The sequence below is a fragment of the Ranitomeya variabilis genome, chromosome 6, assembly GCF_051348905.1.
Source record: "Ranitomeya variabilis isolate aRanVar5 chromosome 6, aRanVar5.hap1, whole genome shotgun sequence".
In the NCBI taxonomy this organism is placed as follows: domain Eukaryota; kingdom Metazoa; phylum Chordata; class Amphibia; order Anura; family Dendrobatidae; genus Ranitomeya; species Ranitomeya variabilis.
In genome coordinates, this window is record NC_135237.1 from 519194224 (window position 1) to 519211725 (window position 17502).

General features: G+C 42.1%; 1 protein-coding gene across 49 annotated transcripts in view; it reads left to right on the top strand.

Annotated features, from left to right (window-relative positions):
• Positions 1-17502, top strand: part of RIMS2 (regulating synaptic membrane exocytosis 2) — a 618543-nt gene that overhangs the window by 537069 nt on the left and 63972 nt on the right. For 28 of the 49 annotated variants that reach the window (XM_077271021.1, XM_077271022.1, XM_077271037.1 and 25 more), the window contains 2 exons: positions 7430-7602; positions 9562-9852. In XM_077271021.1, coding sequence (XP_077127136.1) covers positions 7430-7602; positions 9562-9852 — 464 coding nt within the window. The remainder of the gene's footprint in view (positions 1-7429; positions 7603-9561; positions 9853-17502) is intronic. The other 21 variants (XM_077271056.1, XM_077271046.1, XM_077271023.1 and 18 more) reach the window with 1 other exon arrangement.

The window sequence follows — 17502 nt, forward strand, 5'->3', positions numbered from 1 at the left end:
TAGGGCAGAGTGGTACAGGGGATTGTATGGCCTCGATGAGCATAGCTGTGACCTCTTTCCAAAAGTCTGCCATAGGAGGTCAGGTGTATAAAACCTCCCGCCTCTTCCCCACACCTAAGTCAAGGCTTTGTTCCAATCCTCTGATAGGGAGGGTATTACTGTCCTCCATTTGGCCTCAGCCAGCAATGGCGATGAGGAGCATCTTCTGCTTAGTAACGGGGTGTATAAAGAGTAGATCAACCCCTTGGGTCCTTTGCCCCTAAGATTCCCAATCAGGGAGTATGAGGGAATTTCCAATGTCTGGGAACTGGGTATTTAGGACATGTCTTAGTTGCAGATGCCTAAAGAAAGTGTGTCTGAGGACTTGATAAAGCAGTTGACATTGATCAAAAGAAACAAGAACCCCCTGGTGATATACCTGTGCCAGAGAGTGGACCCTTAAGTTCAACCAAAAGTGAGCATCTTGGGAATGTAACAATTCATGACGAGGACCGTTATGCCGTAAGGGGGGACTCAGTTCCTGTGTCCTTGAATTGAAATATCTTTTTTGGGGGCTCTGCACACTTGACTAGTCAGTCTTGTTTGATGGCTAAAATAGCATTAATAGACGTGACGACATCCTTACCCTGCACCCTGGGAGCTAACAAGGTCAGAATAAGGTATTACCTGCTTGGTGGGCATTCATTCCCATGTTGTCCACCTCTATAATCATTTTTTTTATTGTACCTCTAATTCATGTGGCTCCAGACTAATGATAACCCCTGTGTATCTGATCCTTCATTCATACTCCCTTACATTTGTCGCTTTCTTCTTGCTGATCTACTGAACGCATGTTATCAGGATCTGATGTCACTTTCTCCATGCAGGGCTTTGCAGGAGCCTAAGTATCCATGGTTACGACCACTAACAACTGTCACTATATGAGTGGTCGTAACCATGGATACCTAAGCTACTGCGATGCCCTGCACATAGGGTAAGTGATATAGTGAATCACAAGAACTACACTACATTTCTAATTGGAGGTATTTGCTAATATTATTAATATTACACCTAATACGTATTGGGATCAGAATTTAGAGATGAGAATACCCCTTTAATCGTATCTATTAAATGTATGTATTTGGGCCTATATTTTTGCATTTGGGCTTCATTAAAAATGTTGCACTGTTTGAATTCATTAGCCTCTGTGTTGCACTGTGTGCAGTCCATCGGTGGGCTCATTCTGACAGTCTTACCGGAGAGTTTTTAGATCTTTTTCTGGATGCCTGTTAGCTGATTTATAACAACAGACTACATCAAAGTGTAACATACAGTACAGGAAAACAAACAGCCTGTAAAAGTCAAACGGTGCTACATTTTTAATGAAACACAAAGGCAAAAATGTATTTTTTAACCCCAAATACATGCATTTAAGGGAAAAAAAATCAGCAAAGGTGAGCTACCCCTTTTATTTTAATTTCTTTAAGGACTTATTAAACATTAAAATAAGTTGATTTCAAAATGGACCTACCCTGCAAGTGAGCCTGGTTTAGTATTTTCTGCACATACGGGGGATTGTATCTGTCCGTATAGCACTCTTGTGTTTGTAGTTAGTACTCCTGGGCCAGACGGCTCATCAGCAGAACTCGCTATATCTTTTCTTAATGTGAACGTACATAATCTCCATTTCAGAAGAAGACTACTTAGCGTTTTAATTAGTATTTTCTCTCCGCTTCAAGACTGTACATATTCTTTCATATCCTTGAAACAAGGCACAAAATGCAATCTGTCACCAGGCCGGGCCGGGCTCGGTTTTGCAGGATGCCAGCTGCAAGTCTCTAGCATGAATATATTTTAATCTTTCTTTCCCAGTTTCAGCAGTAATTGCAGATTATTATTCAGATCTGATGAATTTTGCCTCATTTATTCTCGCAAAAAAAAAATAATACATTGAAGCTCGCACACTCTCTGAGAACATATATTATTACAGCGCTAGATTAAAAAAAAGATCCTAGAAAGGTGACAATGTTTGAAAGCCATTAAAGGCTGTTGTCTAGTTCGGCCAATGGCTTTGTGCTGCAATAAGTGAACTCTTATCTTAGTAAGTGTTCAGTTCTACTGCAGCACCCCCACAGGTTAATTGAAGTGTTACACAATTATTAAGATAATGGGTTATCAGTGTAATTTATTTATTTTGCTCACTTATATAGCGCCATTAATTCCACAGCGCTCACAATCTAGATTCCCTATCAGTATGCCTTTTGGAGTGTGGGAGGAAACCGGAGAACCCGGAGGAAACCCACCGGAACATGGGGAGAACATACAACCTCCTTTCAGATGTTGTCCTTTTTGGGATTTTTGAACCCAGGACCCCAGTGCTAACCACTGAGCCACCGTGTTGCATGGATATGTCGAGTCTTCCAGAGCTAGAGATACATTTTGTTGTTGCTTTTCACCCTGTTTAGTAGACAGGGTCATGGACAGAGGGCTTCACTTTATTAAAGAGGTTATCGGGGACTATTTTTTTTTTTCAACAATGTGCATAAGAACTTACAGGCAGGTAATTGTTAACTAACTACCTGCCTGTTGTGCCCAGCACCGATCTCTGCCGACACAGAATGATCACAGACCGCTCCTGCCGGTAATTCATCAGCTTAGACAGTGCTCCTCTTCCACTCTGCTCTGTTGATGGGGCGTGACTGTCTATGTCATGCTGATTGACCATCTGCTCCTCGCTGCCTAACTTCTGGTAACCGACTAGCTCAATCAGCATGACGTCAGCAGTCACACCCCATCTACAGGGCAGCCCTGAAGAAGAACAGCTGTTCTGTTGATGTAGGGCAGCTGAATCACTGGCAAGAGCGGTCGGTGACTGTTCTGTGCTGGCGCCGGTGTACAACAGATAGGTAGTTGCCTCTGTTACCAACTACATACCTGTTTGTTTTTAGGCACATAGAAAAAATAGTCCTGGACAACCTCTTTAACTAATAGGGTATTTGAAAGTTTGGTTTTCTGAACCATAGTCATTTTAAGGGGAGAACTTATGCTAGAGCTGTTTATCTATTAAATAGAGCTGTCTCTATTAAATGTCATATCTAGTCACTTCTATGGATTGGAGCCATGCTTATCATCACTGTGGACCTTGGACTTGTCTCAGTGTGCATGACGGCTCTTCTGACATATGTACTCCACCAGTAGGAAAAAGCCCAGGCTCATCACTAATCCTGAGTGAAGCATGGTTGTTATTTAGCTCCAAGCAAAACCAACATTTCTATGTCTAGTCCAAATGTAGAATTTTAAAGGGAACCTGTCATGGTGATTTTATTACAGAAGTAGTAATATAGCAATATAGGTCCTTACAATAATAAATATGATGCCAGTTATGTAGCAACCCAATGTACCAGAGATGAAAAATCAATCTATCAGTCAACAAATTATCCTGTAAGGGAGGATGTGGTCTGAGTCATGCTCTCTATGAACGTCCAGGATAATTTGTATGTGGCTCCGATTACTATAAAATTACTACAGGTTACTACGAAACTGGTATTTTTGTTGCACCAGGATCCCTACTACTTGTGGAAGCGGACTTGTGGAAGTTCGGGTTCTGCTACCTGACCAATGTTTAGTCCAAAGTTCAGTTTGTCTACCAGAACTTGATCCTTAACCTGAACCCCATTGAAATCAATGGAAAATTAAAATATCATATGGAAAATAAAAATATCTCTCTATCTCCTCCTGAACTGTAAAACAGACTTCCAGGGGAAGTTCGTGTTTGGAGTTCAGCATCGGTACGAACCCCGAAACCTTACTGCTTGGGTTCGCTCATCTCTAGTAGTCACAATTTCCTGTCCACTTCTCTTTAGACATTTATTTCAAAGGAATATCACTTTCTTGCAAAACTGTAGCAGAGCCCCGCTGCCCAAAATCGAAGGTGGATATATATGTATGCACTCCAGAACCCACTGTGGATGCAATTTCCCTGACCCACCCAAAACCTGTGTGTATGTGTGTGTATATATATATATATATATATATATATATATATATATACAGTATATATATAAATTGCCTTCTACAGTAGATGAATAGCGCAGATAGTAGAGTGTCCCCTCTCCAAATTTATTCTCTCACTGCTCTTTCTTCCCCCATATCTTGTTTAGGACTTTTGTTATTTTCCATTTTCCTTTATGACATTACAATACAGGGCCAATAGCTCAGAAATATTTGGGACACTGATGGCTAGACATGATAGGTAGAGATGAGCGAACCCAAACTGTAAAGTTTGGGGTTGGTATCGGACACCTAGTGTACAGTAAAGCGTTTCCATGGCTGGCTGTGAAGACTTGCTGCAGCGGTAAAGACCAGGGGCATGGTGCGCAGGACAAGCAATGCTGCTTGTATAACACCTTCTGTTATTCTATATTGTTAATTCTTGCTTTACTAAACATGTCACAAAATATGTAACGACACAACACACACACAACGGGATGATGTAGGAGAGAGGAAAGCCCTATCGATAGGGAATGAGCGATGGTCACCACCTAAACTCAAACCTGAGTCTGTCCCTGCACTCCCCTAATGCCCTAGGTGGGTCCTTACCCCCATTGCCGTCAGGACCCTCATCCCATGCTGTCACCTCACTCAAAGAGATCTTGAAAAAGACTAATGTCGAAACGCGTTGATATGTTCATATAAAGCTATGTGCCCGAAAATGTATATATTTGGAACGATTTTTTAACAATATGGAATAAAGGTTATTTCTTTTTACTTCACCCACGCCTATTGCTGGATTTTTCTCTTTACCATTTAAAGGATGGCGGGAGTGGTCACCATCCACATCAGCTGACCCAGCAACTCTGCAAATGCAGTAGATTGCCAGCGAGGGAAAAACTGACATTAACCCCCGCTAATTCTGAAAGGAAAAAAGCTAGATTTAAAACAGAGTGGAACCAGAGCTGCCACGAATCCAAAAATGGATTGTGACAACATAACCCTAAAAAAAAAAAATCGTGGTAGATCCCTTTCATTTTAACAGGGTTTATCAATATATTTGAGGCCAATACCCGTATGGCAGACTGCAACACACTTTCATGCAAAAATACTATAAATCGAAACAGAACCTTGGATGAACCCGATTAGCACAAGTAAGAATAAGTCTTAGCTGTGACAGTCTCATCTTTGATTGACTGATTGCCTTTAATGACATGGAAATTGCAGTAATATACAGTATATAAACTAAAAGAAAAACAAAAATAAATTTAGAAAGACATATCAAAATGTTCTTGACTGTTTAGTTGGCAATTAGTAGAAGTTATGCTAATCGGCACAGGTTGTTCTTCCACGCACATTTACATCTCTAAAATGTATAATTTCCCAGCCCGTAATTAATGTAACTTCAGTTCCTGGCACCATGCTCAGCGCTGGAAAGTCACCCTCCACCCTGCCAGAAAAGCATTTTTTACATCACGCTGTGCCGAGACCTCAGCTTAGGCATGTCGGGCAGAGAGGATGGTAGCTGTTGGGGTGGGCAGCTGTACATTTTACTATAGATTTATTTTATTAATTACATTATTGAATTGGTATATATATTTGCTGTCTTTGGGTAAAGTGATTTTCTGTCTTTTTTTTTGTGGGGAAAATCACATACAGGATCAGAACAAAAAATGATGTGACCCTATAATAAAAACTGGAATAGGACCCCACTCTAACATGCAAAAGTATGGATCCTACAAGTTTGAGTTGTATTTACTACGTCTTCCGTTTTACTTTTTACCATCTGTTTTTTTTTCTACATTGTGCTTTTTCTCTAGAGTCTTTCAGCACCTTCCATACTTTTTTACTTTTCACTTTTCCTTCAAAGTCCATTTTTCACCATTACACAGGGTGATTCACTCGTTCCCTTACCCTAAAAAATTGCTGTAACTTCTAAAAGACACAATCTATCACACTGAAATTTGGATTGTACATACCTTGGTTCATGGGAAACTGATGTTTTTAAACAAAGTGTTGAAAATGTCCACCTTTCGCATCCAAGCTGCATGTGCCGTTCCATATTGTTGAATGGATTCTGCAGGATGTCTGGGGTCATAGCCTGAATTTCTCGCTGTAATGTTTGTGGCTTGTTACTGTATACCTGACCTTTCAAATGGCCCCAAAGGAAAAAATGCGGCAGGTTTTTTCGGATGTCCTCCATCATGCCTATTCAGTAATGTTCCTGTACGTTCCAGCTTATTCAGAAATGACAGAATACATGGTTTGGATGGCGGATTTTGACCTGCAAACTTTAGAAACTCACTTTGACACTTCTTTAAGGACTCCAATAAGTTTCTCAATGACAACGCGCTCCTCCAATCTGTATCTGTACATTATTAACAATTGAAGAAGGAATTCGGCAGGAGTGAAATGCAATTACCCCATATAAACTACAGAAAGGCGTGCAGCAAGTCCATCACGTATTGTAGGCAACTGGCTAGGCGACAAATCGGTGAGACCACTCGGTGCGAAGATGTTTCTCATCACGGTCACTGAGGTTCATTGCACTCTCACTTTTCATGAACCAAAGTACAGTACAGTCCAAATTTCAGTACAGTCGACCATCAGCAATTTTTTCAGGCGAAGTTGCGAGTGTATCACCCTGTACTCTCTAGTTGTCTGCCATCCTACAGAAACAATTTAGTGATTGCCCCTCACCTCGTTTAGGAGTTGAGGTGGCGCTGTCTAAGTACCAACCTGGTAGTTTCGCCCTAGACCATATATTTTTACATACTGTAGATCACACAGTTGGGTACAGGTCGTCCATGCAAGTTTGTGACTTTGCAATGTCTAACTTAGTACTGTAAGATTTTATCGGGATTACCACTAGCACTGCACAGATGCAGTTCCAGCATAAAGCAGGCTAACTTATTTGTGTAGTTATTGCAACCATCTGATAGTAAAGGTGTCATCAAAACAAATCTCATAAAATATTCTTCTTTTTGTGATTAGTCTGCAAAAAGCACATAACATTTTTTTTTTTTAAATCCATGAAAAATTGACGTGCTTCAAGTTATTTTACGTGTTGGGTTTCCATGGATTTTTACCCTTTTTTTTTTTGTCATGTGCTTTTTGTGGAATATTTAAATAAAGAAGAATTATAGATTATACAATGGCCCTCACAGTCCCCTGATCTGAACATCATTGAAAATCTGTGGCTAGACCTCAAAATAGCAGTGGGTGGTAAGACGACTCAGGAGTCTCACAAAACTGGACAATTTTTCCAAGTAAGATTGGATGAAAATCCAATAGCAATAAACACAAATTTTCAAGGAGACATTTATAAAAAAAAAACATTGTATATATACCATAGGGTTTGCATCTTATATGTATTACAATTATTGCAATCTAGATGCCGTAGGTCATAAATATCCGTGTTCTCAGAAGCGCTGAGTCTCGTGTATCCTTTGTTTTTCAGTATCGATCAGGTCGGGATCCACAGAGAGGATCGGACAATGTCTCCAACAAGTCTTCAGACAGTGATGTGAGTGACGTGTCTGCTGTTTCCCGGACTAGCAGTGCCTCCCGTTTTAGCAGTACCAGCTACATGTCTGTGCAGTCAGAACGACCGCGAGGGAACAGCAAAATAAGGTGAGTTGTGTTATAATGTGTTCTGAACATAGGCCAGGGAGTGAATACATGTAAATCTGAATGAGCACTGCAGGGAAAATCAACACATTGTGTTTTGACTCATGCAGGACCTAAAGTGAAGGAGCATGACATAGGTATTCAGAGAATTAATAATTATATTTTATAGGTAATAGTGATGAGCGAACGAGCTCGGATAAGGTGTTCTCCGCTAACGGAGTTTCTTCGGCATGCTCGAAAAATATATTCGAGTTCCCACAGCTGCATGTCTCACGGCTGTTAGACAGCAGCAACACATGCAGGGATTCCCTAACAAACAGGAAATCTACTTATATGTTGCTGCTGTCTAACAGTCGCGAGACATGCAGATGCTCACCGAGAACGCTGAAGTCACTCAGTTAGCACACGAGCATATATGGATAATGCCTTATGAGAGCACGTTTGCTGATCACTAATAGGTAAATAAAGCCCAAGGAAAGAAAGAAGTAGACCAAACATATCCCTTTTAAAAGTCCCAATTTTATTGCAAGTGCATAAAATAACATGGTAGGTATCATTGCACTGGATGCCTCACAAACAGTGGGACACCAAATAGGTATTGGAAACACAGCAAATGAAAGTTTAAAAAGCGCATAGATGTAAGAGATTCAAAAAGGTCAGACGATAGCAAAAGATTAGGAACAGTGAGTGTTACATGTGTATCTGCTGGGCGGCCACGTGTCCCCCTCCACCCAGCAACCCCTGTACATGTGCCAGGAGTGTGTAGTAAGGGGAAGATCATAACAGCTTGTGCAACAATTCTCACATACTCGCCCACATATTTTGGGGATTAATGCACAATAATAATGACTTATAATGCATCCCCCCAGTGTGTATTGCAGGGGTTACAAAGGATAAGACACTCAGGGCATCATCTGTCCAGAGCCCGCTCCGCCATTGTGGCTCTGCCCCATTCATAGCACTTAGCTCCAGTATCAGACAAAACCTCTACAATGTTGGCTGCTGTTTTTAGAAACCGAATACCCATGTTTATTAATACCTGCGCACCTTCTTTAGCCATCAGTAAACCTATAAACCAAACCCATTGGCCAGAGAAATATATATCAGTGCCAGATTACTGCCAACATCTTATTATCTGCTTTACGCTCAAATGGGTGTTCTAGCATTTAGCGTTTTCCAGTGGATTGGTGATAATGGTGCATGATTGGGGTCCCACCATTGTGACCTTCACTCATTGAAAGAACAGCAGACCTCTGTCCATTTTACCCCAAGTTACCAGACTCTTGATAGGAAAAGTTTAAAGGGACCGACAATCGAACATGCCCCCCCACTCAACTATCAGTCTATGGAGGTGGTTGGAAAAAAGTGAGTTCACCGGAATAACCCTTAAAATAAATGGAGCTGAGCTACAATACGAGAAGATGCCTCGCTAAGCGTAAGGACCTGATATGCACAATAGTTATTGACCTCGATCATGGGATCATGCTGCAAGATTGCACCCTTTCACAATTTCTGGCATTCCCATAGACTGTGAATAGAGCTCGATCCATTGCTCCATTCAATCAGGGGACTCCAGACATCGCGGGGGTCTCGGCAGTCAGCAAATACCCTATAAGCAAGCACTACATGATTATAACCTTGCTGTTGACCGTGGAGCTGAGATTTTCAGGAGTCAGCATATTTCTCCCAGTTGATTTATGGTATTTGCGGTCATTCTGTATATTATTTTGCATGTTTTTCCCTGAGGCTCTGTTCATACTGTATAATGCAGTTTCCATCTGAGTCTTTCGTTATTTCTGATGGAAGAATAGCTGCCATGGCTTCATCATAAACATATGACCTGACGCTAGTAGGCGCAGAGCCACAGATTTAGTCTCCTGCATGTCTTGCATGTTCTCGCGCTAACCCTCATCTTTTCTTTTCTACTTGCATGCTTCTTTTCCTGTGTGTTGAACTCATTAGAAGATTAAGAGAAATAGGGGAAAGAAGTGATAGGAGACGGGGAGGGCAGGATGGGGAGAACCACAAGGACACGGGCTTCCCTGAGGAGGATGAGGAGGAAGTCAGGCAAGAGGAGGATAGTGTGAAAGTAGTGGAGGAGACCCAGAGAGCCAGCGAGAAGTCAACCAGGAGAGGAAGTAAGGGCTCCATAGAAGAAGAGATCCTGCATGCTGAAAAAGACGGAGAGACGCATGAACATGAAGAAAACCACAAAGAGGCTCTGCCAAGGAGGTTGTCAGAGAATGATATCAGGTAACATGTTCTTCCTCACAAAGTAACCCTCCAAGATAGTTTATAGCATTCCCCATAGTATTTCATCACAACTTTGCATTTCAGTTAAGGGACCAGTAAAAAAAGGAATATCTCAGTTCTTCCTTCCTTTCTTACTTTAAGAAAAATGTACCCCAAACACCCTTACAGACCTATCACTCTCCCTAGGTCCAGCGCTGGCTCTCCGCTGTTATTCCGTTCTCACTCTTCTCAACGGGGATAGCTCACATCTCCATATTAGCCAATCACTGAGCTCAGCTCTGACGATGGTCAGTGACTGGCTGCAGCGGTGATGGATGCTGTCAGCAGAGACCTGGTGCTGGATCTTAGTAGGGTGAGTATCTGTTCTGTTTGTTAGGTTTCATATATAAAAGCCAATGGGGTCCACTTTTCTTAAAGTGGGAAATCATTTTAAACCTTCTCTTTTCACTGAATCCTATTTTATCTCATTTCATTTGTATGCAATCCAGGAGATCAGCCATATCTCCTCCTATCCTCACTATTATTTGTCTGGCTGTATGACAACTGGCTGCAGCAGAAGCCTCCTCCCACTGCTCTGTCTGCAATAAGACAAAAGCATTGTTAAGCCTGGCTCCATGGCTTACCCTGAGACTAACCTCTGTTCTCTGGAGGATTTCTACAAGACTGTTTCGGAGACATGATAACTTATAAATCTCAGGTGGTCCAACTACTTGGATCAACAGCGATCGGCAGAGCGGGGCACTTTTCCCCTCAGTTAAGGCCCCGTCAACTTAGCGACGCTAAAGCGATCCCGACAACGATACGACCTGTCAGGGATCGTTGCTGCGTCGCTATGTGGTCGCTGGTGAGATGTCAAACAGTGAGATCTTCCCAACGACGTTGTGTCGTGTCGTTGTTCGTTGTGACCCTGTCACATGGCAGCTATTATGACGATTCAGACCTCGATGAGGGACGTCCTGTGTGAACGAGGTCGTTGGTAAGGTGTCAAACACAGCGATGTGTGCTACCCAGCGGGACCTCAACGATCAAGAAAAGGTCCAGGCCATTCCGACACGACCAGCGATCTCACAGCAGGGGCCTGGTCACTGCTACGTGTCACACATAGCGAGATCGCTACTGAGGTCGCTGTTGCGTCACAAAACTTGTGACTCAGCAGCGATCTCGCTAGCGACCTCGCTTAGTGTGACGGGGGCTTTACAATGAACTTTCAGTGTGCGTGCCAGACCACCACCCCATTCATTTTTCCTAAAGCTGGTGGAAAAGGGTGGAAAAGTAGCATCGGCAGTCCCGAAGGGAATGAATACAGCAGTGGTCGAGGATGCGCATAAGCGCATAATGGGAATTCTGCTACTGGTCCCAGTGGTTGGACATTGCCCAGGTCTGATATAGAGCCTTAAAAGATACCTTGGTTCCCATCTTTGGAGTCATGTCAAAATTTGGATAAATTAATAAAATTGACTATAAACCTGCACTGGTTCTTTTTGCCCCCTACTGAATATGATACATACATGTTAAAGGGGTCATCCAGGACTAACTCATAAATGAACTATCCAAGGGTAGGTTTTCAATATCAGATTGGTGGGGGTCTGACACCCAGCATTCCCACCGATCAGCTGTTGTCTGCTCCGGCATTAGATAGATGTGTGGCATAACTTGAAGTTTGTGGGCCCCAAAGCAAAATCTCCAATGGGGTCCTCAACTAACACCAGTCTTTAATAGTAATTGTCTTTTATATGGGGCAAAGAGACCTTTGGGGCCACCTAGTCTCCAGGGTCCGGGTGCGATCTCAATCACTGCACCTATTATAGTTACGCCTCTGGATGTAGGCAATGTATAGAGTCAGGACAGCAGTACCTTGGAGCGGCCATTAAACCGTGTACGGAGCCGTGCTTTTGCCAGCCTTTTCCAGTTCACCCAAGAAGAGTATTTGGTTGTAAGTATGAAAACGCGCCAGCTGAAGAGTGTAGGTCCCTTGTAGACATCTTCAGATGTGTATTACCTATACCCGCACCCTCATGAGGGCAGAGAGTAGGGTTACAGGTCATCTTCCTCTTGTATTTTTGACTTCCAATCTCCTTCGATTGGTTCATATGGGCTCCGGTGAACGTCCTCCCAATAGATGAGGGCTCTAAAAATTGGGATTCTATTTATCAGACATTTATGGAAAAACCTGTGGATGACCATAGAAGTACAAATAATAAGCATACATTTATAAATCAAAATCCTCTTACGAAAAGCTTATAGATCATACAACACATCGTACTGCTTTCTGCTTGTTTTGGGGAAGGTCCTACTGAACGATGCATATATCCAGCACTTGTAAGAATGCCCCCCCAGTAGAGCTGATACAGAACTATTAGTTATATAGTGATGAAATAGCTTTCCATTAAGTGAAGGTTATTCCCATGACAAATACTGACCCATTTTGAGACAGAGACAGAATAATCAAGTTCCGCGCCCTGATTTTACATTGCATGTCCCACTTTCACCTGCTGTATCTTGGTACAGGAAACTGGTCGCCATCCAGCAGACAGATGGGTAGTAATTTGCTGGCACTGCCTAATAAGCCAGGTACATTTTGTATCCAGCGTTCACGGTTATACTAATTATTTCCTAAGACAATATGTAAATTAATTTATTAACTAAAATTGCCTCCTACATTTCTTGGCGCAGTTTGTGTAGATTTGCAAGAGAACATTATTGACCTGAAAATACATATTATAGCATGTCCGGTCAGACTGAGCAGTGGGATGGCTAAGGATTTTCATTGTAGTTTGGAGACATCCCACCGCCACAACCTCAGAAAACAGCTGCTTTACTGAGGCCTCTCAAAAATGTGTCCTCCGGTCATGTCACCATCATGTCCCTCCTCTGCAGTTACCTCCTATGTCCTCCAAATCTGTTCATTGACACCCTATTCCTTCTTAAATAGCAAAAAGAATTATAACTCTCTGCATCATTGTACTGACATGTCTTTCCTTACGTTTCCTTTTCACTCAACATATCCCGAGATGAGTGGCAAGAGATGATCAAATTTAGAAAAAAACATGATTCCACGATACTCTATCAGGAGATATTTATACTATACAATATGTGGCCACCTACAGGTCCTTCTCAAAAAATTAGCATATAGTGTTAAATTTCATTATTTACCATAATGTAATGATTACAATTAAACTTTCATATATTATAGATTCATTATCCACCAACTGAAATTTGTCAGGTCTTTTATTGTTTTAATACTGATGATTTTGGCATACAACTCCTGATAACCCAAAAAACCTGTCTCAATAAATTAGCATATTTCAACCGTCCAATCAAATAAAAGTGTTTTTTAATAACAAACAAAAAAACCATCAAATAATAATGTTCAGTTATGCACTCAATACTTGGTCGGGAATCCTTTGGCAGAAATGACTGCTTCAATGCGGCGTGGCATGGAGGCAATCAGCCTGTGACACTGCTGAGATGTTATGGAGGCCCAGGATGCTTCAATAGCGGCCTTAAGCTCATCCAGAGTGTTGGGTCTTGCGTCTCTCAACTTTCTCTTCACAATATCCCACAGATTCTCTATGGGGTTCAGGTCAGGAGAGTTGGCAGGCCAATTGAGCACAGTAATACCATGGTCAGTAAACCATTTACCAGTGGTTTTGGCACTCTGAGCAGGTGCCAGGAAGCATGAAGTGCTCCAAAATCTCCTGATAGCTAGCTGCATTGACCCTGCCCTTGATGAAACACAGTGGACCAACACCAGCAGCTGACATGGCACCCCACACCATCACTGACTGTGGGTACTTGACACTGGACTTCAGGCATTTTGGCATTTCCTTCTCCCCAGTCTTCCTCCAGACTCTGGCACCTTGATTTCCGAATGACATGCAAAATTTGCTTTCATCAGAAAAAAGTACTTGGGACCACTTAGCAACAGTCCAGTGCTGCTTCTCTGTAGCCCAGGTCAGGCGCTTCTGCCGCTGTTTATGGTTCAAAAGTGGCTTTACCTGGGGAATGCGGCACCTGTAGCCCATTTCCTGCACACGCCTGTGCACGGTGGCTCTGGATGTTTCCACACCAGACTCAGTCCACTGCTTCCTCAGGTTCCCCAAGGTCTGGAATCGGTCCTTCTCCACAATCTTCCTCAGGGTCCGGTCACCTCTTCTCGTTGTACAGCGTTTTCTGCCACATTGTTTCCTTCCAACAGACTTACCATTGAGGTGCCTTGATACAGCACTCTGGGAACAGCCTATTTGTTGAGAAATTTCTTTCTGGGTCTTACCCTCTTGCTTGAGGGTGTCAATGATGGCCTTCTTGACATCTGTCAGGTCGCTAGTCTTACCCATGAAGGGGGTTTTGAGTAATGAACCAGGCAGGGAGTTTTTAAAAGCCTCAGGTATCTTTTGCATGTGTTTAGAGTTAATTAGTTGATTCAGAAGATTAGGGTAATAGGTCGTTTAGAGAACCTTTTCTTGATATGCTAATTTATTGAGACAAGTTTTTTGGGTTATCAGGAGTTGTATGCCAAAATCATCAGTATTAAAACAATAAAAGACCTGACAAATTTCAGTTGGTGGATAATGAATCTATAATATATGAAAGTTTAATTGTAATCATTACATTATGGTAAATAATGAAATTTAACACTATATGCTAATTTTTTGAGAAGGACCTGTATTTGTTGGGATGTGTATGGGGACCTGTCAAATATTTTGCTAGTATTTCTCAATAATGTGTTGAATTTGTGTTGTGAGAAGCTGGGTTCCTTAAAAATATTCATGAGAAGACAATGGTGTATATTAGAGTTTGGCAAAAAGCTTTGCAGGAATCTGGTCTATCGGCCACATTGGTAGTTCTCTTTGCGGTCAAATCAGAGCACTGTGAACCTCGTACTACCTGTGGTGTCCCCAACACCTCTTCCGATTAGTAGGCTCTTGTGACGTCATTACAATGAAGCACGCATGACGTCACGGCGGCCTACGAGGCACTGGGAATACCGCAGGTGGTAGACGGTTTGCAGTGCTCTGCTATGGTGGCCACTGACCACAGATGTGGCTGTAAATCTTTTTCTCAACTCTAGGGTATCCACAGAGCATAGTACTATTGGACGTCGAGCCAAGAACACTCTTGGGGAGTTGTGTAGTGTCGGACTGGTCTACAAAAATGGGACCCAGCTTCTCACCTATTAACAGGGCTTGAGCATAGCAGACACCATTAGACCAAGCCAAGCCCATGTCAAGATGATAATGAGGCACTGGGATTTATCACTTTTTGGGTCACTTGATGTAATAAAAAATCCTTTAAGTCCATTATTAAAAGAGCCGTGGCAAAATCCATGAAGGAACAGATATTAGCAAACCTTGACGGATCCAATATGGTGTATTGGCTCCATCAGATGTCCATCAAGACGCAGACATAACCCCCCAAACACCATGGACTGTACTCATTTCATGATAAATGTAAGATAATATAGTTTAGACCCCATCACTGTTGCCCGCTTTCCACATTGGTCGCTATAGCCTCTAGATTTCAGACATATGGGGTGCATGTACAACATCTCACTACCGGTCACCTATGTGGCAGGCGTCATGGAGTGGCTGTAATAATAATAATAGAACATTCCTCCATCATATAGGTAAATTAATACCGGTGAAGTGTATTAGGTCTTGGTAAAGTCGTGTTCGCTGTAGTCACTCATAATAGTTTAAAAACCGTGGCCCCCTCCATCGATGTGAAGTGACAGATGCACACTGGTGCAGCTCCCCGAAGCCTAGTTACCAAGGTAACAGCCGGTTTGCATCATACGCGTCCCGAAACTGCTGCTGTTGTTCACTATTTCTACAAATATAGACGAAATGAGGAGAAAAGTTGCAGAAGATGAGATTAACCCTTCCAACCCCAGCACACTGACGATATACCCAACAAGCAAATGTCATAAAAGCTTATAAATGCAGGACACAATCTACCGGGCCGAGCATTTTATGATCCTGAAGATTATATTGTGCCCTTAATTCTTACATTTGGCTGTGGCGACCAAAATAATTTTTTATTTCAAAAATATTAAGTATATTATTATAGCCAACTGATCACAGGGGGTATCTTACTGCCAAGGGTCATCGAAGGGGGCTTTATCGAGATTTTATTGTTTTCAATGGTCACCAAGAGATAGTCTAACCAAAGGGAATCTGTCACCAGATTTTTGTGGCTTAATCAGAGAACAGAACCCCGATTCCAGCGCTGTGTGACTTACTAGGCTGCTTGCTGTAGTTTTGATAAAATAACAGTTTTATCAGCAGCAGATTATCACTAGGGGAATAGTGAACCTATGTAATCCTCCATACTCATGAGCTGTGTATGACCCTGCCCCCACCACTGATTGGCAGCTCTTTGCCTATGCACAGTCTATACAGAAAGCAGCCAATCAGTGATGTGGGCGGAGTTATCCGAGAACTTAAGCAGAGAAAACTGTGATATTATCAAAACTACAGCAAGTAGCCTGGTAAGTGATACATCGATTGAATCAAGGTATCTGCCCCTACATCATGCTGATCTCAGATACATAAAAAAAAAATCTGATGATAGATTCACTTTAAGGGTCTTTTTTTGTGGTTCAACAACCTGTAAGTGCGCGTATTCTCTAGAAGACATTGCGCATTGATGTCCCAGTAAAAGTTAATTACAGATCCCACATTGGGTGCCAATAATCGGTACATGCAGGAGTCTCATTTAGTGTTTTTTTTTTACTTCCTGCATTCTGACATGAACGTTCTTGTAGGAAAAAAATGCGAAAATAAAAAGGAAAAGGTCAGCTGACAAATGTGACGAAGATCAATGCGGTGAAAACTTGCAGCGCCACAAAAATTGCTAATAGGAAAAATTCCAGCATTGCAATGACTAAAGGCAGCCGTCGGAAACGTGTTTGCATGTAATCAGTTGGTTGCGGACTTGACTTAATAAAGAGAGATTTTATGAAGATTTGGATGTTGGAATTTTTCTTATTTCTTGTAGGAGACCTCCGTAGGGACAACTATGGTGGGAGGATAAGGCTCTTCAGGGTTTACTTATCATGCTTCTACTCTTTTTCTGCAAAATTTTGGTTAACATATTTTCCTAGTTTCCTGTCCACTTCATCATTTTTCTTCTCGAGAAATCATAAATATTTTCTGGCATGACCTGATGACTTTCTTGACTTATCTGCTTGTTTCTCTGCATGACTATAGCCATCCGCAATATACCACATTTAAAGGGGCTCATCTTTTCCACCCCTAAGTTCTTGGTCATGAGGAATACTCTAGTCTTGTTAGGGGTGTCAGGTTGCTGGACATTAGCGATGGTGGGAGTCTCGTCAATGTGTTCATTTTAGAGTTACAAAGGAAACATGGAGATCATGAATGATAACCGTAAAGCTAGGGCTACACCGTGACTTTGGCTGTGAAACCGGTCGCACAAACAAAGGTGTCGCTGCTACATCACAGCACAAAACAAGTGAATGGGATAGCATAGAGACCCCCATTGTCCTTAAAAATATGAGGCCGTTTTACTTGCGACTTATTGTGGTCATAGTACCCTTGGGGTTTTGAAGCTACCCAATTCAAATAGAAGTGTAGTAGCGCTACCTAGCAAGCTATGGTCGTACGACATGTGTGGCCCCAACCTAAT